The sequence below is a fragment of the Sorex araneus genome, chromosome 6, assembly GCF_027595985.1.
Source record: "Sorex araneus isolate mSorAra2 chromosome 6, mSorAra2.pri, whole genome shotgun sequence".
In the NCBI taxonomy this organism is placed as follows: Eukaryota; Metazoa; Chordata; class Mammalia; order Eulipotyphla; family Soricidae; genus Sorex; species Sorex araneus.
This window is the reverse complement of record NC_073307.1, coordinates 74757230-74778751: the sequence shown is the minus strand read 5'-3', so window position 1 is coordinate 74778751 and position 21522 is coordinate 74757230. Positions and strand designations below refer to the sequence as shown.

The window sequence follows — 21522 nt, the reverse complement described above, 5'->3', positions numbered from 1 at the left end:
TCAGGCTGTTTAAGTGCATTAATGGCCATGATCCAGAGACTCACAAATGTATCTCGGAGGAAAACAGTATGCCGCAGAGATGCCTCTGGACCCCAAACATTTAAAAATTTTAGGATTCCAGCATTCATACTATTCATGACAACAATTCAAAATAAAAAAATTATTTAGCGTCTGCCTATGAGGCAGGCTTGGGTGGTAGAGGAGAAATTCGAAACAATGGTAGTGGGAAAGTGTAATGGTGATGGGATTGGTATTGAAATACTGAATATAAATAATTATTGAGAACAACTTTATGAAAATAAAATTTAAAAGTTTTTTAAAAGATAAAAAATTAAAATTTAAAGATCAGAGAAAAAATAAATGAAAAAGTTCTACCCATATTACTCAAGCTCTTAAGGAAAAGGAAGAAAGAGTAACCGCCCCCACCCCCAAACAGTTTATTTTCTTAATTAACAAAAGCTGACAGAGAGACTACTTAAAAAAATTCAGCCCAATTTCCAATACCCTTGACAATAAACATAGATGCAAAGATCCTCGATAAAATCTTACTGAATAGCTTTCCGGCCCCGAGAGAGATCGACCCCGGAGGCAACTGAACCACTTTGGACACGAGCGGCGCCCCCAAAATGCCTCCAAACTGTGTGCTCGGAGCTTCTGGCCCAGGCGCTGCCAGTGAGTGATGCAATTACCAAAAGAATTTTCCCTGGGCTTTATATAGAAACCCAAAACCGCGCGGCCGCAGCAGCCTAATGTCATCTAATCATCAGCAATATGAAATGGTTCCTTTGTAATGGGTTGGACTTTGGGGGGACCATAATAGGGTTAAAGTTTGTAGCGACGTGTAATTTCTGGCTGTACTTTCCCTGGACTTCATACAGAAATTCAAAGCCGCGAGGCCACTGCCATGGCCGCGCAACCTATTGTCATTTAATCATCACCAATATGAAATGGTTCCTTTTTAACAGGTCGGACTTTGGTGGGAAATCCTAACAAGAATAGTAAGTCTTTCGCTGAAATATTGAAGGCTACCAAAGTGGTAGCCATCTCTATAGTCTGAACTAAGCCATATCCCCACGCCGGCTGAGAAGAAATATCCTTCTTTCTCGGGAAGAAACGCGGCGTGGCGTTAACCATAGTATGATGCCCATTAAGCTGACAGGGACCTGGTGGCGTGGGAATGGGATACAAGGGAATAAATTATTATGTACTTGGAACAGCGGGACGCTGGTGGAATCTCGAGCCGGGGCCGATACCAGCGTATTACTTTTGGTTCCAGAAACTGCTTGCAGACATTCTACCAGACTATCAACTAAGCCAGTGCCCCACGCCGGCTGATGACGGGAAATAACCATCTTTTTTGGTTTGTTTTCCCTTTGTCAGGCAGCGTGGTGATTACTAAACAGGCGTGATCTCGGTGGCGCGGGACGAGGGGGGAAAAAAATAGAAAAGTTATGTAACAAACAGCGGGACTTAATATCTCTACATTCTCAGCAATGGAGAGCCATAAAATGCTTCCTTGACAGTGGGACTGTCTTCTCTTTTTTGGGGGGAAACCCTAGCAACAATAGTGAGTTATGTGTTGAAACATGGACTGTAACCAAGATAAAGCGTAAACGAAGTGAAACTTATCACGTACAAGGGCGGGGACGGGGAGGGGGTGGGAGGTATAATGGGGTGGTTGGTGATGGAATATGGGCACGGGTGAAGGGAAGGGTGTTTGAGTATTGTATAACTGACATAATCCTGAGAACTATGTAACCCTCCACAAGGTGATTCAATAAAATTTAAATTAAAATAAATAAATAAATAAATAAAATAAAGTTCATGTCAGAATGAAAAAAAAAATCTTACTGAATAAAATATAGTGATATATTCTATTCACTATCCCCAGTGAGTAGAATATAGCAATAAATTAAATGCATCATATATCATTATCAAACAGGATTCGTCCCAGGTTACAAGAGTGATTCAATATACACAAATCAATTGTGATATATTACATCCATAAAAGGAAAGACAAAACCACATGATCATCTCCATACAGAAAAAGCATTTGAAAAGATCCAACCCACAGTTGGAAGAGAGACAGATAAAGAATGATCTCTCTCATATGTGAAATATACAAAGGCATAGTAAGGGAATTAACAAGCGGCTTTAAGGTAACAATTAGCTGAAGGACTGGTTCACAGACTCGAGCCCGCCATGTATGAGCGTGGATGAGGCAGGGACACTGAGCCGGGGAGGATGGAGCAACGGCAAGGAAACACAGGCTCCTGGGGAGCGGTGTCAGAATGCTGTAAGAATAAAACCCTATCATTGGCAATACTGTGAATTTAGAGCACAGGGAGTAAAACAAAGTTTAAAAAAGGGGAACAGAAATGAGTACTGAAGGAACTCACCTCACTATCGTAAGGGCCATAGACAGCAAACTTCATCTTCAATAGGGAAAAACTAAATGCCGGGGCAAAACAAGAATTTCACTTTGACTGCTACGGTTCTGTTTGGGGCCACCCCTGGCAAGTGCGAAAGGTTGCACTCAGGGATCGGGACCATCTGCGGTGGCGGGCGGGAGGCAAGCACCCTCCGTCCCGTGCAGTCCCTCTGGCCCCTCACCACTAGAAACACAGGACTGGAGGCCCCTCACAGCCATCAGACAAGAAGAAGTCAAAGAAATTCAGACTGGTAAAGAGAATGTCTAATGATCATTATTTGCGGATGACATAATGTTATAAATAATCCTAAGATTACAGTAGCAAGACCCTAGAAAAAAGCTACAGTTACAGATCTCAAGTCACAGAAATCTTTTGAATTTTTGTATGGCAATATTGATGTAGAAGAGAAAGAAATTTTAAAAGCTATTCCATTTAATGTCAAAGTCAAATATCTAAGAATCAATTTAAATTACTTTTTTTTTCTTTTTTTTGCTTTTTGGGTCACACCTGGCGATGCACAGGGGTTACTCCTAGCTCTGCACTCAGGAATTACCCCTGGCCGTACTCAGGGGACCATATGGGATGCTGGGATTTGAACCCGGGTCGGCTGCATGCAAGGCAAACGCCCTACCTGCTGTGCTATCTCTCCAGCCCCTAAATTACTTCTTTAATAAAAGAAGACACAGGAAGTGGGAACATAGTCCTTATTCAAAAATTCGAGGGATCAACATCATTACAATTAGTATCTTACCCAAAGTAATTTATAGATGCGATATAATTTCTATCAAAATTGTCATGACATTTTTCAAAAACTGAGAAAAAAATACTTGTAAAATTCATATGAAACCTTTAAACCTATTTCCCAGAATAGAAAAGCAATGCTAGGAAAAACAACAAAAGGTGCTGCATGCCAAAAATTTAATACCTTTTTTCTTTTTTTAGGTTTCTGGGTGACACCCGGCAATGCTGAGGTGTCACTACTCCTGGCTCTATGCTCAGGGATCACTCCTGCAAGTTCAGGAGACCACTGGGATGTTGGGGACCAAACCCGGGTTGGCCACTTGCAAGGCGAAAGCTCCACCCACTCTACATTAGCTCTGTCCCCTAATCTTTCCAACAAAGCTACAGTTAGTAATCAAACCAACTGGGACTGGAACAGAGACCGACTCAGACTCCCGGATCAATGACACAGGGACGAGACCAGAGATCAATCCTCGGATCTAAGAGCAGATCATTTACCAAGGGGCTGGATGCATGGGGGAGAGGGGGGAGGCACGTGGGCAGAGAGGGGAGGGAGTACGCCAATAACTGTGAGGGAGACTGCAGAGACACATATACAAGTCAAAACAGAATCAGACCCCATCTCAGACCATACAGAAAGATCAATTAAAGTAAATGAAAGAGCTTGGTGTCAAACCTGTTTTTACAACGCACAGAGTACAACACAGGCAGAGCTCCACCGAGAGGAGTCCTCAATGACACGACAGAACTGGCAAAGAAAACAAAAGCAGAAATACACAAATGTGCTAACATCAAACTAAAAATCCCCTGCACTGTGAAAGAAATGAGGCCTAAAATAAACATACACTCTACAAAATATGAGAAACACTTGCTGATCACACACAAAGGGCTAATATCCAAGATTTATAAAGTACTCTCAAAATGTAGCAACACCAAAATCCCCAACAAATTTCACTGAATGATAAAAGATAAAAAAAATTCCTCAAAGATGGCATGTTGAAAAATGAAGTAAGAAAACAATTTCTCTCATTATCACTGACCATCAAGGAAAAGCAAATCAAAATGACAGTGAAATATCTCCTCACATAAGCACAAATGTTCGATATCAAAAAGTTCAGAAACAATAAGTGTTAGTAAGAACAAGGCAAAATAGAAATTCATTCAGTGCTGTGAGGAGTACTGCGATGTTCAGTCTTTGTCATACATTAACTGACCATAAGTCTAAGAATTAGGGCTCTCGATGCTGTTCCATTGGTCTACCTACTGCAGTATAAGTTTTGTTTGTTTATGTTCATTTTCTGTTTGGGAGCCACATGCAGCAGTGCTCAGGTGTCACTTCTGGTTGGGCACTCAGGGAACACTGCTAAAAAGGCTCAGGGGGCTATACAGAGTGCCAGGGATTTAATCTTGGCTGGCTGTATTCAAGGCCAGCACGTTATCTACCATATTATCTCTCTACCGCCTCCCCCATACTGTTTTTATTACTAAAACATTATAGTAGAATTTAAACGTAGAGAATGCAATGTCTTCTGTCTTTATTAAACTGCTTTCATTTTGGGGGGATTTTTATGATACCATACAAAATTTAGGAAATTTAAGTCCTTAAAGAGTATTATCAGAAATTTAACAGTGATTGCGCTGAGTATGTGTCCTTTGGGTAGGATGGCCATTCTTGGACAGAATGGTCATTTGGCAATGTTCATTTTTCCAACAACATGAAACATTGTTGCTGAACATGCAATGGAAAAATATCTCCATTTCCTAGTGTGCTAGTTTACTGAATTATGACGTAACTTTTGATGTACACGTCTCTGACATCCTTTACTGATTCTTAAGCATTTGATGCCTCAGTACACTATACTGAATGAGGTTCTTTGTTATTCCTTTCACTTCTGATTCATCAGTTGTACACAGAAATGCCACAGAATTTTGTGTGTTGAATTTCTGGCCTATTAGTTTGCTATGTTGTTTTATTGTTTCTAAGAGCTTTACTGTAGAATATTTGTGTCTAGTATGCTCTCATTTGCAAACAATGATGGTCTACCTTCTTTTCTAATCTGAATAACTTTGATTTGTTTGTCACGCCTGAGTGATGAGGCAATGACTTCCCAATTATAATGAATGAGAGTGGACCCTTTGCCGGGTACCTATCCAAGGGGAGAGACTCAGTCTTTAACAGTGATTCTGGCTGGAAGTTTATCGTATGTTTGTTTCTTTTGGAGTGGGGCCACACTCGGGTACTCAGGACTTAGTCCCAATATACTAAAGAATCACTCTTGGCGGATCACAAGGGGTCAGAAGGAGTGCCGGGGACCCGGCCCAGGTGGGCCATGTGTAAGGCCAACGCCTTACCTGCTGTGCTGTCCTTCTGGCCCTGCAGGTTGATTGCAAACAATCATTACTATTTTTAAGGCACATTCCTTCTATGCCAATTTTCTTGAGTATTGATCATAAATGGGTTTTGAATTTTGTCAAAGGCCTTCTCTGCATCGATGTATATGACTACATTATCTTTGCCTTTCCTTTGGTTGATGTAGGGTAGTATATTAACTGATTTGCACACGGGATAAAACCCACTCAAAAATGGTATAATTTTCCTTTAAAGATTTTATTGGATATGGTTCACTAAGACTTTGTTGAGGATCTTCACATCAATGTGCAGGGATATTGTCTGCAGTTGTCGTTTTATAGTTATATTTCTGTTTTGGTATTGTAATGCCTTCATAGCAGCATTAGGAAAGATTGCTATTCCATAGATGTTTTGGATGAGTATCATCATCTTTGAAGTTCTGTTCAAAGTGAAGTAGTGAACTCACCAGGGCCTTTTTTTTTTTTTTTTTTTTGCTACACTGGTGGTACTCAGGAGTTATTCTCTTTCTGCACTCAGAGATCACTCCTGGTGGTGCTCAGGAATGTCGGGTATCAGACCTGGGTGAGTCGTGTGCAAGGCACTCCCCACTGTCTAACCTTCTACTATCTCTAGCCCCTGGGGTTTTTGTTCTTAAGGAGATTTTTAATCACTATTTCAGTTTCTTCACTCTTCTTTGGTCTGTTCAGGTTTTCTACCTCTTCTTAACTGAATCTTGGAAGGCTGTATCCTTCTAAGATTTATACATTTCTCTTAAATTCTCTAATTTAGAAACAGTTCTACATTATTCATAGTAATTTCTTATGATTTCTATGTAACTATCGCATTTCCCCCCTTTCACCTCTGATTTGATTCAGATGAATCCTTTTTTCTTTGCTTTTATTATTTTTTAAGTCTAGCTGTAATCTTATCTACTCTTTGAAAAAACAAGCTCCTGTCTCTACAGACCTTCTGTATTGTCTTGTTTTGTTTTTATATGTCTATGGCATAGATTTCTCCCTGAATTTTATTATTTTCTTCCTTCTACTTATTTTTTGATTCATTTGTCTCTTCAGCCATGTGGGCAGGTCACTAATGTCACTTTATGATTCTTCCCTGATGTAGGACTGCATTGCCTACCACTTCCCAACAATGAACTTCCTTGTGTCCCACAGGTTCTGATTTTTGGTCTTAATTCTTATTTCAAAGAATCTTTTGAATTCCTGTTTAATTTTCTCTTTGAGCCAACTGTTACTTAACAGAATGATGTTCAATTTCCAAATATTGTTTTCCCCAGCATTTCTTTTTATGACTTATTTCTGCCTTCATGACTTTGCAGGATGAAAAGATATTTGATATGATTTCATTTTTGTGACTGTATTTGAATTGTGAGTCCCAGCATGCAGTAAAATCTAGAGAATGCTCCATGTGCAATGTGGGAGAAAGTATATTTTGGGTTTGGGTGGTTGGAAAATCTTGAATATGTTTATTAGATTCAGTTCTTCTAATTCCTTGTTTTTTGTAATTGATGTTCTGTCCACTGATCTGTCCAATGATCAGTTGTGATATTAAAGTGTTCCACTACTATTGTGCTGTTGCTCATATATCTCCTTGGGATTTTTCACAGTTATAAACTTTGCTGCCCCTTCAGTGTATATATATTGATGAGAGTTCATTCCTATTGATCTATTGGTTCTTTACCCAATATATCATATCCAGCTATCTCATATTTTTTTAAGCTTAAATGCTATTTGGGCTGATCTAAGTATGGGCGCCCTGCTTTTTATAATCTGACATTTGACTCTATGACTGTTCTCCAGCTTCTCACTCTGAACCTGTGCTCACCATCAGAGTGTTAGTGTCTCTTCAAGAAGCAACAGAAGGCTAGATTTTGTTTCCTGACCCATAAAACCACTCTATATAGAAGCAAGTTCAGCACGTTGATGTTAAGAGAAATTATTGATACGAAGGACTTTACTGCCATGAATCTAAGAGCTGTTTAGCTCCTTAGGCAGTTTGATCTTTGCTTTCTATATGCAGCCACTCAGTATTGCTGCCAAAAGCTGGTTTAGAGTCTATAAATATTTTCAGCTGTTGTTTATCTGAGAACGCTTTTATCCCTCTTTTAATTCTGAGTGATAACATTACCAGTAGGGGATTGTTATAGGTTCTTTGTATTCAATATTTTGTATATCATTTCATTATCTTCTTGTTTGTAGAGTTTTACTAGAGAAATTCTGAAATCCTATGTTTTTCCCCTTGTACGAGAGGTTTTGCTTCCTTACTCTTGCTGCTTTATAGGGAGTCTTTAAGGAACGCTTCTGTCTTTGTTTCTTACCATTTTGATAGTGTGTATGTATTCCTGGGGTTCTGCCGTGGTTTACTTTGACTGGCATTCACTGGGCCTTAAGATGGGAGAGTTCACATTTCTTTCTTAGGATTGGGTAAATCCTCACTTAAATTTTTCTTCAATTAACCTTTCTTCCCCTCTAACTCTTTTCCTTCTCAAACTTGTGACTCTGAGGTTGTTCTTCTTGGTACTGTCAATAATATCTTCAATATTCTCTTTATTTTCTTTTGCACCTGGCTGTCTGCACCGGGACCCCTTGGAGCAGGGCGGGTTGAGTTTCCCTCCCCTCCCTGAGCAGAGTCCCCGAAACCGCAACCAAAGTCCTCTGGAACCCAGCCACAGCCATGCTCAAGGCCTCTCCCCACACGCTTGGACGAGCCTCATGCACGAAGGAACCGGCAGAGGAACCCAAGTGTGCAGGACCCGGGGCTGAGATCTCGAAGCCTGCTCGGACCGGGACTGGGCCTCTTCCACTCAGATCTCCCATTTTCCAGTAGCTAGTCGGTCACACCCAGAAACTGCCCCCAGCACCTCTGTGTAATCCCATCAATGGCCAACATCCAGAGACTATAAAACCAAGCTCCCAGAAGTGACATCTTATAGCCTAGTTCTCTCTTTTGGAGAACCTAGCAAGCTACCGGGAGTTTACTGCCCACCCGGGAGAGCGTGGCAAGCTCCCCGTGGCCTACTCATATGCCCAAAATAGTAACAATGATGGGTCTCATTCCCCTGACTCTGAAGAGCCTCTAATGCGGCACCGTTGGGAAGGACAAGTAAAGAGAGGCTGCTAAAATCTCAGGGCCAGGACCAATGGAGACGTTACTGGGCCCACTTGAGCAAATTGACAATCAATGGGATGACAGTGATACAGTTATATGCTTTCTATTGCCTCTTCTTTCCTGCTGTAGCTGCTTTCTTTATTTTTGAGTTCACTACTTTGATTCTCAGCTTTATCCATTCTGGTGCTGAGACTTGCTACTGTACTGTTTTGTTCTTTTATTTCAATTTGAATCACTGCATCTCTGTATCACTGTCATCCTGCTGTTCATCGAGTTGCCAGTACGTCTTCATTTGTCCCTGTTGCATACTAGTGTAACCCAATAGTGTCTGCTTGCTCCAGGAACATGAAGAGCACGTTGTTGTTATTGTTTTTTGCATATTAAATACGTTCACGGGTACCTCTGCTGTGCAGGAAAATATAAACAAATATTTATTTAAACTCAAATGGTGGTGTCCAGTGGACAGTGAGATGGCTGCTGGGGTGACCACAGGAACCATGGTGCTGAGCCTGCTGTGGACCTGGTGTGCCCGGTGGACTCATCAATAAAAATGGCTTAAAAATAAAAGATCTAGCCACCCAGGTAGATGTATCTGTGGGCTAAGAATTCTGTGGCTTTCTCAAACTGAGGGAGGGCACATTCTCCTCCCTGTCCGAAGGCCCAGAAGCCCCACCCACACCTGACATCCTCAGTATGGAGAGTCCACATCCACAACTGACCTTTATCAAGCTCCCACGCCACCAAGTGGCACCAACTCCAGAGCTCCTATGGTGCACAGTCTCCACAGTTCACAGTGTGAGAGCCTGGGATGAGCACAGCAAGGCTGGGAGCACATCACAGGAGCTCCCGAGCTCGGGGAACACTGCGGGCTCAGCTGGCACTGACCAGCACGGCAGATCTTCAGACGAGGACTGTGGTAACACCACTGTCGGATATAACAACTACCACAAACTGTTTCTTATTGATCTTAAAGGCCAAAAGATGAACACAAACTTTGTTTTGGTTACCTATGTTGGGAAACAATAAATTACTTCAAAATTTAAGAATGTAGAATAAGTGCTTATTGTGCCAGGGTTTCTGTGAGTTAAAGTTCGGGAATCATTTTTTAGACATACTTCTAACACAGGGCCCCTCTGGAGGCTACAAACAGATGTCAGCTAGGACTGCAGGCTTTCTACCAAGCTGGAGAATTTGTCAACAACATCATTTACACAGTTAATGGCAAGAAGCTTCCTTCACTTTTCTCCATGGTGTCTAGATAAAGCTGCTTGAGTATCCTTACAATACAGTAGCTGGTTTCTCACAAATAGAGCAATTCGAGAAAGAAAGAAAAAAAGAAGTCATAATGCCTTTATGATCTACAACGAGAAGGAAGAAACGGTGATTTCTGCCATAGCCATACTTTAAAAGCAAGTCACTAATTTCCAGTCATACTCTACTTACATACTCTACCTTTTGGAGGAGAATATATTCAAGAAAATATGGACAGCTTGAATTCACATAAGTGAATATTCAAAGTATGAATATTAAGTGTGCTACACTTAACAATGCTAAGGAAGCAGGAATGTCTACAGGGCTACTGACATGTATGCTAAGAATGTAGGAAAACATCACAGTTTTCAAAGAATTCTCTATCTTTACACAAAAATTATTGGCTAAAATGAATTTCTATTTCAAAAAACAAAAAAATAAACTGACACAACTGTCTGTAGATCTGAAGCTTCTTTTGTAGATCAAGAAGTTCAAAGATTTGTGTTTTATTACTGGATGATCAATAACTTTGTTTACTATATGAATAAAATAATGAAAGGAAATTTCCTCATTTCAAATACAAACCATATAAAAACTTTAGAGTAAACAATAAGCCAGTACCTATTTGTACATGCCAAATTTGCAACATATTAATCATAATAACTATGAACCATGTAAGAGGTATGTCTGGAACATCAGTGATTTAACATAAGGAATGTATGTTATTATGATTCATCATATCAATATCTTTACTGAGAAAAATGTTTCATCACTTACCCATGATGTCAAAAACATTTAATAGTTAATTTTAATTCACTCTCATTTCCTCTCACACAAAATCTTTACAAGACAGACATAAACACAGACTTACAAAATCAGAACCACACATTTGCACTTAAGTCAGAAAAAAAACAAGAATTCTTCTACCAATAATGTCACTGCATACTGCTCAAGAAGTTCATGAAAAGCAACAAAAGTAAACATGAGATAAGTAAATATATACATGCACACATGTCAGAAAATAAACATGAGAACAAGGTCTAGGCAAAAATGATTATAGATTCTGAGTATCCCCCTGAAACATTAAAAGCTTACGCGCACACAGGCAGGGCACTTGCTTTACACACGGTGGAGCAGGACTCAATCCCAGCATTCCATATGGTCCTCGCAGTCCGACCAGGAGCAACTCCTGAGTGCAGAGCAAGGACTGGGCTCCGAGCATGCTGGGTTTGGCCCCAAACAGAACAAAACAAACAGCAACAAAAAAGTGAACACAGATCAGCAATTTAGCTGGTTATAAAATAAATATGGGGGGAGGAAGCTTTCTCTTCTTCCAGCAATTTTGAGAAATATACAACCCACTTGACGTATCAATGAAAACCTCTCAAACCTCTTGTAGTATCTTAGAATACAGCAGTGAACTATGAAGCTTATGATTTTCCAGAAGCTCATATCTCCACAGAAGATACAGATAGCAAAACAGATAGTCAAGTTTGTTTACTACTTGTAAAATTAAGGAAATTAAGGAAATAAAAATAATTTTACTTTAGGCAGAGATGTGTATGGGAGCAGGTGGTTCAGATGGGGTCATCGAAGGTATTTTCTAAGGATGTGATTTCTCTTCAAAGACTAAATTGAAGGAAAAGTATGGTATATTAAAAATACCTACCAGTCCTGATAAACAGAATCAGAAATGGCAAGACTGGACAGTTATGTGCAAAAAAACAGTCTGAACCTGTTTTTTTAATACCATGCACAAAAGTCAGATCAAAATGGATTAAAAACCTCAAAATCAGACCAGAATCCATAAGGTACACTGAAGAAGAGGTTGGCAAAACTCTCCATGGTACTGAAGCTAAAGGGATCTTCAAAGACAAAATGCCACTGACCAAGCAAGTGGAAAGAGAGATAAACAAATAAGAAGCTTCTGCACCTCAAAAGAAACAGTGACAACCACCCTCCGCCCAGATAACATCTGGAGCTGCTGCTCTCAAAACAGACCCTCTGCTCCTAAAGACTATGATCCGAGAGGTCTTCTAACCCATTTTGGCACCCAGCGCGGCTTCTTACAGAAATGCATCTAGACTGTGAACTGAACTAAATCCAGAAATCCAAAACCGCTCATAGAATCTTCATTCTCAGCAATGAAAAGAAATTATTAAATGATGCCTTTTCAGCAGGCCTGATTGTTGGGGGGAAATTCCAAACAATAATAGTGAGTTCTCTATTGAAATATTGAATGTATTCAAAGTATAGAGAGAATAAAGTGAAGATCATTAGATACTTAGGTGGGGGCTGGGTAGGGGGGTATACTGGGGTTCTTGCTGGTGGAACATGTGCACTGGTGAAGGGATGGGGGTTCAATCATTATGTGACTGAGACTTAAACCTGAAAGCTTTGTATTTTTTTTTTCACAGTGATTCAATATAAAATTAAATTTAAAAAAATAAATGAGTAAAAAAATTTTTAAAAAGAAAAGAAACTGTGACCAGGACACAAAGACAGCATACGGAATGGAAAAGGATATTCACCCAATACCCTTCTGATGGGCTGGAGCGATCGCACAGCAGTTGGGCATTCAACTTTCATGCAGCTGACCTGTGTTCGATTCCTCCGCCTCTCTCAGAGAGCCCGACAAGCTACCAAGAGTATGGAGCCCGCATGGCAGAGCCTGGCAAGCTACCCGTGCGTATTGGATATGTCAAAAACAGTAACAATAAGTCTCTCAATGAGAGACATTACTGGTGCCCGCTCGAACAAATCGATGAGCAATGGGATGACAGTGACAGTGACCCTTCTGATAAGGGTTGATATCAAGGATATACAAGGCACTGGTTGAACTCTACATGAAAAAAAAAAAAAAATCCAATCCCATCACAAAAATGGGTGATGAAATGAACAGAAACTTTCTCAAAGAAGAAATTCAAATAACCGAAAGGCACATGAAAAACGGGTCTTCATCAATAATCATCAGAGAGATGCAGATCAAAACAACAATGAGAGATCATCTCACACCACATCTCACATACATTCAAAGAACAAAAGCAACTAGTGTTGGCATGGATGTGGGGAGAAAGGAACTCTCCTTCATTGTTGGTGGGAATGCCGACTGGTCTAGCCTTTTTGGAAAACAATATGAACATTTCTCAGAAAACTAGAAATTGCGTTCCCATTTGACCCAGCAATACCACTTCTGGGAATATACCCAAGGGGCACAAAAACACACAGCAGAAACACCATTATCACTTCTATGCTCATTGCAGCACTATTCATCACCATAGCCAGAATCTGGAAACAACCTGGGTGCCTAAGAACAGACAAATGGATAAAGAAATACAGAATATGTACACAATGGAATACAATGCAGCTATCAGGAGAAATGAAATCATGATAGCTGCCTATAAATGCATGGACAAGGAGAGTGTCATGCTGAGTAAAATGAGTCAGAAGGAAAGGGACAGACATAGAATGATAGCATTTATTTGTGGTTTACAAAAATATATATACAGTAGAAAAGTAATATCCATGGGCAGGAAAAACAAGGGTTAGGAGGACTGGTAAATGGTTGGAAAGGAGGAGGAGGAGGAGGAGGAGGGGAGGAGGGGGGAGGGGGGAGGAGGAGGAAGAGGAAGAAGGAGGAAGAAGAAGGAGGAAGAAGGCGGAGGAAGAAGGAAGGAGGGAGGGGGAGGGGGAGGAGGGGAGAGAAGGAGGGGGGAGGAGGAAGAGGAAGAGGAAGAAGAAGAAGAAAGAAGGAAGAAGAAAGAAGGAAGATGAGGAGGAGGAGAAGGAGAAGGAGGAGAGGAAGGAGGAGAAGAAGGAGGAGAGGAAGGAGAGGAAGAAGAGGAAGAGGAGGAAGAGGAAGGAGAAGAAGAAAGAAGGAAGAAAAAAGAGGGAAGATGGAGGAGGAGGAGGAGGAGGAGAAGAAGAAGAGGAGGAGGAAGAGGGGGGAGGGGGAGGAGGGGAGGAGGAGGAGGGGAGGAGGAGGAGGAGAAGAAGAAAAGAGAAAGAAGAAGAACATAGAAGAAAGAAGGAAGGAGGAAGAAGGAAGGAGGAGGAGGAGGAGTGCCTGCTACAGAAGCAGGCAGGGATGGGGGATGGATGGATGGGAGGGAACCGGGAGACACTGATGCTGGGAAATGTACATTGGTGGAGAAATGGGTACTGGACTACTGTAGACTGAAATCCACTCATTAACAGCTCTGTAATGGTCTATCTCATAGTGATTAATTTAAAAGTTTAAAAAATAATAAAAATAATGTAACATTTAATTTTGTTTCTAGCATAAATAAATAAATAAATACTAGAACCAGAGCTTCCAAATGACCCAGCGATTCCATGGAATCTATCCCCTGGCCAAAAAAGAGAGAGAGAAAAAAAAAAAAACACTGTTCACAATCGCCAAAATCTATTATACGCTCAAGTCACCAATAACAGATGATTGGATAAAGAAAGCCACGGTACATATACACAATGAAATACCACTTGGCTAAAGGAAAAGATGAAATCATGCAATCTGCTGCTCTGTGGTTAGACTTGGGAAGTATCATGCTGAAATAAGCTGCTCAGGAGAGGGACAAACATAGAATCATTTCTCTCTTGTGGGATATAAAGAGATAAAGTACAACGGTATTAAAAAAATGCCCAAAGACAACAAAAATTAACTTGTCTTAAGCAAAAAGTCTGGGAGGGGCAGGTGGTGTGGGGAGGGACAGCATGAAGGGGGGGAGAGACTCGGGAAGCAGGGGGGAAGCAGCCCTTCTGGGGAGTCTGTGGTGCTGCTATGTGTCAGGCATGAAACCTATCAGTAAGTGTATGATACCTGCTGTAAACAACAGTGCCCACATTACAATTTTAAAACAACCAGAAGAAGAAAGTGCTACATAATTTACCATTTTGAAAATCTAAATGGCTGCAAATAGAGAAAAAGGTGACTATAAAATTTCCTTGCACAAAAGTTGAAAACAAAACATTTTATCTTTGATAATAAAATTCTTTTTAAACCAAGGAGAGAAAAACAAGAAAAACAAAGAAAACCATATGATCATATACATAAGTCATAAAATAAAGTATTATATTGTGTACTTATACACATAATATATATAAGGACACATTTTTTAATTCTTGGCGACATCCGGCCATACTGCTCAGGGGTCCTGCCCAGCTCGGTTCTCAAGAGTAACTCCCTGGTGGCGTTCAGAGACAAGGTGGTGCTGAGGGTTAAACCCAAGGCTGCTACAAAAAAAGCACATATCCCAACCCATTGAGCTATCTCCCTGGAAAGAGCATCTCAATGTTTAAGAAAGGATCCAAATTAGTAAAAAGACTATTTTAGAAAGTACTGATACAAGTTCTTACTCATACTAACAAAAACCCTAGATTTCTTTTAAATGAGTATTGGTGAATTCTATAAAGACTGCAGCTCCAGAACAGCTCAATGTCATAGCCACGTATTTAGCAGGTGAAAAGGCCTCTGTCCCATCTCTGTCAATCTCTGAAATCCTCTGTCCCATCAGCAGGTCAAGTGTGATCCTAGCTAGCAAATCGTCACTGGGATCCCTGGAAACACACAAAGGTATGCAATCTCAGACTTTCTACAATCAAGCATATAGAAGCACAAAAACTCAAGTGTGCTAGCACTTGTTCACCAGTGAACTAGCACTTCAACCAAAAAACAGCATGCAAGGACTACAACTAGGTTCGGCCCCTAGAGAACACTGCAATGACACTGTACACGAGCGTCACAACTCAGGTGTGTGACCACTTGCACCACCAGAACAATGAAGAGGGTAGGTTTTAGAAGTCTCTTGATGTTGAAGGGTAACAAAAAAGGAAGGATGAGAGGGTAAAGAAATTCTTCATAAATGACTTTCATCAATTACCCATTTCGGGAAGAAAAAAAATGTGAGGAGCTATGTTTCTATTTTTTAAAACTTTTCAAATGCTTTACCAAAAAGTCTACATCAATTAGTGAAGCCACCAACATGTGTGCTTTTTAAAAAGTATGTATTATATATAAAATTTCCAGGTCAAAAAAATCATATAAATCAAAAATGCTGAGAGATTCTAAAAATGTTTTTTTATACATCAAAGCCACAGATGATGAAAGAAAGGTCTAGACAATTTGGATAAAATAAATATAACAAGCAAAAGCAATGTATAATCCTTATGTGATTCTCAATTGTCAGCTTAAAAAATGCAATTATTTTGGACAATGAAAAAAACGAGTATAAATTACATCTTAAATTATGCAATAAAAATTCTTGTTAATAGTTTTAGATTTAGGTCTTAGGGTATGATAAAAATGTTATGGTTACACTCGGATGACCTCTCCCAAGAGGGGATGAGCCTCACTCAAGACGGGATGAACCTCACTGGAGAACAGGCTGGAAAACCCAGGTATGCAGGAACCCATGACTGAGATCTCCAGTCGGGATGGGCCTCCTCCCCCCAAGTCCCCAGTTTTCCAGAAGCTTGGCAGTCACACCCATGAACATCCCCCCAGCGCCATGTAATCTCATCAATGGCCAAGACCCAGAGATGATAAACTAAAGCTCCTGGAAGAGAACAACACAAAATTTTCTGGACATTATATTCTATCCATGACAAGCAATACAAAACGAATCGTCTAACATTGCCTTTTTGGCAGGTTTGAATGGTGGTGAGACTGGTGTTGAAATATCGAATGTAACCAAAGTAGAGAGAGAGTATGGGGGAAATTGTCTGTCACACAGGCGGGGAAAGGGTTGGAAGAAGGCGGGGGTGGGGGAAATACTGAGAATTTTGATGGTGGAAAATATGCATTGGTGAAGGGATGGGTATTTGATGATTGTATGACCGAAGATCAAACATGAAAGCTTTGTAACTGTTAAAAAAAAAAAGAACATTGTGGTTTTACAAAACAGTGGCTTCTTTCAAAGGTACACACACATACACATACAAACACACAAATCATACCTCGCTGAGAAGACAGCAAACTGTTAACAACTGGTTTATAATTTTAAAAAAACTGTCATATTTTAAAGCATATTCCAATATCGTATACCTTACATATTAATAGTAACTTTCTTCTTTCATATTTAGTTTTTAAAAACATGTAGAATTCCTATATATCATGTTTTGAGGTCACATTATTTAGATCAAACATTCCTAGACATTAAAAAAATTGTAAGCATTAAATAAAAAGATTATTTCAATACAAAGACAAGATATAGTTCTATAAATTCAGTCAGGAAACAACAGGAGTCAATTTAGGGGTCAAAACCTTTTAGTGAATGTGGACAACACTGTCTATGCACAAAGACCTCAGACAGACTGGACACTTGGCACAGTCCAGGAGAGACCACAGGCAGGCGGTCTAAGAAGCTCCTGCTCCTCCTGTGCTTCTTTCTACGCAAAAAAAAAAAAAATATGAAGGCTGTTTTTTTCTTAAAAGTTACTAAACTCATGGCCAGAGATACAGTAGGATGTTAGGGTAGGAATGCATGTCTTGCACACAACCAATGTGAATTCAATTCCTGTGTACTGCTTGGTGTGGCAAAAAAATCCTACTGAATTAAAATATTCTTGGCCGTAACTGTATTTTAAACTTGCATAAATCAAATAAAATTATTTGCCACTGTTATACCACAAAACACAAGCCAATCTTAGTACTAGGCCAAACTTTAAAAGGGTAAGTAACGACTTCGTTAATTCACAGGACATGGTTACAAAATTTGAAAATTCAAAATGTTTCATGCCTGACCTTTTTTCTTTGAACATGTTCCATTTATAGCTTATTATGATGATGAATGCAAGATCTCAGGATTCACAAAGCCAAACTTTTAATCAAGAGTTTTTTGTTCTTTCTCTCTTCCTCCCGCTTCCTCCCTCTCTCTCTGCCTCCCTCTCCTTCTCTCTCTCTCTAAAGAATACTGGAAACTGCATCAATCAAGGATATTAAAAAGACATTAGAAACTGGCATGAAAGCAGCATCAAGATTAATTATTTTAAAAAACCCTCAAATTAGCTGACAGAGAATTTAAGAGAGTCAAGGCTTGCAAGATGCTTTTGATGCGGGGGCTCCAGGTGACCTGTGTGAGCAGCAAGGAGAGAGACGGCCACTTTCTCCAGCGCCACCTCTGGCACCCCAGAGAGCTGGGCAGTCCAGGACTGCAGCTGTCTCCGATGAGCCCCTGAAGGCCTCAAGTCCCACTAGCCTGCAAGCCAGGCCCGACTTGATGGGGGAAGCCTGGGAGTTACGGCCACCAGCTAACTTCTCGGGGAGCAGGAAACTCAGCCGGAGCATCACTAAGAGGCCTACTACACATTACCAACTTGTGTACTGTAATATTTATCACAGTCAAGATCACAGACTGTGTCAAACAGAAAGACGTCTTCAGAGAACTAATCATCTGGGCTGATTAGAGAGCTAGGAAGAAATCAGAGAACGCCACAAACACCAAGGTTCAAATAATAGAATGAAAAAGAATGCAAACAATTTTATAAACTGATTGGGCTGGTTTGGTATAAATTCACAGAAAAGCTAAACCCCCAATATAGTCAGTAGGGAAGGTGAAAACACTTTCTAATACGGTGGAACTGTGCCACCAACTAATGACTGTTTAGAGAAATGGCACCTAAGCCCCGGGCTCTCCTGTCTCTCGGCCATCACCGTCAGGCAGTTCACGCTCTGCACTTACCGCCATATACGGTCTACATCCAGCATCTCTTGTCTTAGCAATGGAGTCCACAAGCTGTCCACTGATGCCAAAGTCACAGAGTTTAATATTTCCACTTCTGTCCAGAAGAATATTGGAAGGTTTGATATCTGCAAGTGGTAGATGTCATTTAATGAACATTTAATAATCTATCAGCTATATTTAGAAATATTTTAAACAAAAATTTATTCAACATCTCAGAGAATGTAAAGTTAGCATGTCCTTAAAATTCAGATACAAAGATGTGAAACATTTTCATTAATCATATGTATTCATTACTCATGTTAGTTGCATAAATGTAATATGCTCAGGTAGAGAGAACTGTATAATTATACATGCCTATAAATGCAACACAGCAGAAGTAATTTCATCAGCAACGTCTGAAAAATCCAGATGCTACAGGGTAGAGACTAATTTTTAATTAACATATTTATACTTATAATGCACATACAAAATCTGGTTTTACTCTGTGGAAATAAGAACAATTTCCTGAATGCTAACACTTAAAATTCACTATCACAAAGTACTTCACAATAAATTTAGGAATTCTAAAATGTTCTCTTTGTTTTTATCACCATGAGACTTGTATTCATTTCCTAAATCAAAGGGTTTTGTTTGGTTTTAATTTTTATTACTGGCAGAGCTGCCCGGCAGTGCTTGGGGTCTGGAGACCACGCCAGTGCCACCTGGCTCAACCGTGGCAGTCTGACCACTGCTGCTCAGGCCCGCTGGGGCACTGCAGGGCTGGGTGCGACAGCCCACTGGCGGAGAGTGGGGGGTGGGGGGTGCATGCTGTGCCAGGGCAGAACTTGGCTCCAAGCGTGTCATGAGTACTCTCCAGACGTAGAAGCCACCTACACAGTCCTGTCCTGTTCCGTACTTGACACTAGATGACACTGGTCTACAAGACATAGTCTCTGTGTGCATGTACATGTGTGTTAAAAGTTCAATGTAACGACCCCACAACCAACACCAACAACGCAACACTTCTCCACCCCCATGCACAGCCTCGGGCCCTTCCAGGGCACTCCCCGGAAGGGCCTTGAATGCTCCTGCTCTGCGGGCAGAGCCTATGGGTCTGTTCTCAGTGGACACTGCTTTGTATGTTTCTACACGATTTATTACTGAGATGACCCAATACTTGTCTTTCTCCTTCTGAATTATTTTGCTTCACATAAACATCTCCATTTATATCCCTGTTGCAATGAAAGCTACAATAAAGCAAAGGCTTTATTCACCGTTTCTAATAGCTGAGCAGTATTTCAGTACAATAATGATATACCATATCATTATTACACATTAATCTGTCATTTACTGTTTCAAAATTATTACTTAACTCAAATATGAATAATAAATTTAATATATGAGAATACTAAGTCACTTCACAAATGTGTCAAAAACTGCAAGTGCAAAAAGTCCAATTTCAAGTACACTATACAATACAAATACCAATTATACCAAATTTATACCAAAACATATACACAATTTGGAGACTTACCCAAGTTAGAAAATACAGTGGCCCTGAAAGACTGTAAGCATTGTAATCAGACAAGCAAAAGTTGAAAATCTGGGTTTAAAGTTCACTGTACGTCCTTGGGAAAACTACTCAATTATTTGCAACTTTAATTTTCATATCTACAAAATGAAATTAATACCTTATGCACACCCCCCCAATAATTATTTCTTCTTAAAATATATGGAGCCATATCCAACAGTACTTATTCCTGGCTCTGTCTTCAGAGGGACTATATGAGATACCAGGAAACTACCTGGGTCACCTGCTGTGAGGTGACATGCCCTACCCCTATCATCTCTGACCACAGGAATGGTTTCCTTATCTTAGATGATTTCGTCAAGTTTCTCCCAATGAACCCCTTCTTGGATTCATTCCTGAGAGTTCATTTGGGTCGTACAAGCATGCTCCCAGTTTCTCAGCCAAGCAAGTCAGTGTCCAGGAGTGCTACGTGACCAGGGACCACCAGTGACCTCAGAACCTGGCCACTCAGAAAGTGCTGTGGACCTCCAGGGCTTCACCCAACGATGCTCAGGAAACTCTGTAGTGCCAGAGACAGAAACAGGGTCCGTTGCATGCAAAGGCCTCAGCTCTGTTGCCAAATTGCTACAGTACCTGGCTCCCTGGCTCTCTTGCCCAGATGGCTGGCTTCCTAGCCGTCACTTCTTACTGGCAACCAGCTCACTCACAGTACATGTTAATGCACTGGTCAATTTTCCCCTTTTGTTCACTTACTCTATATCCCAGTTCAATGATTCTATCCACCTCATTGTCACTCTAATGGTTTAAAGAATAGGGGAGCAGAAAGATAGTCCAGTGGTTAAGGTGCCTGCCTTGAATTCAGTCAACCTAGGTTTGGGATATAGCACTACCAGGAGTGACCCCTGACCACAGAGCCAGGAGTAGTTCCCAAGTACCACTGGACATGGTCAAAAACCCCCTCAAAAAATGAATAATAAAGTTAACTTTCCTTTTAATAAAAATAAGATTAAAATAATTTTTTTAAGTATATACTCACAAAGTGATCTACAAACAAATTCTGAAAACATTCCTTCCACTACTTACCTGGTGACAGCCTCACTCAAAGAACCATCCTGTGTGGCTGCATGTCATTAAGACATCCCTCCCCTGTTATCTACATATACATGGAAACTGGAATCTCATTACTCCAGTCTACCAGAAGTCTATCCAAAGTGACAGGCTCCTTTATGTGAACACACAGGCAAGTCTAGCCAATGAGACAGGAAAGGCCAGTGCCAGTGGGCAGAGTCCCTTGTTCCTGGAACACCCACACACAAGAGAGCTGCTGCCTCAGAAGGCTGCAACAACTCATGAGGCCAAACCATCCACTCTCCCCCCAAAAAATACTTCATTAAAACCTACCTTGATTTCCTACTCCAATACATTAAGTTG

General features: G+C 40.5%; 1 protein-coding gene across 3 annotated transcripts in view; it reads right to left on the bottom strand.

Annotated features, from left to right (window-relative positions):
* MAP2K4 (mitogen-activated protein kinase kinase 4) overlaps positions 1-21522 on the bottom strand; it is a 180180-nt gene that overhangs the window by 30169 nt on the left and 128489 nt on the right. For all 3 annotated transcript variants that reach the window (XM_055141645.1, XM_055141646.1, XM_055141647.1), the window contains one exon: positions 18579-18706. In XM_055141645.1, the coding sequence (XP_054997620.1) occupies positions 18579-18706 (128 nt within the window). The remainder of the gene's footprint in view (positions 1-18578; positions 18707-21522) is intronic.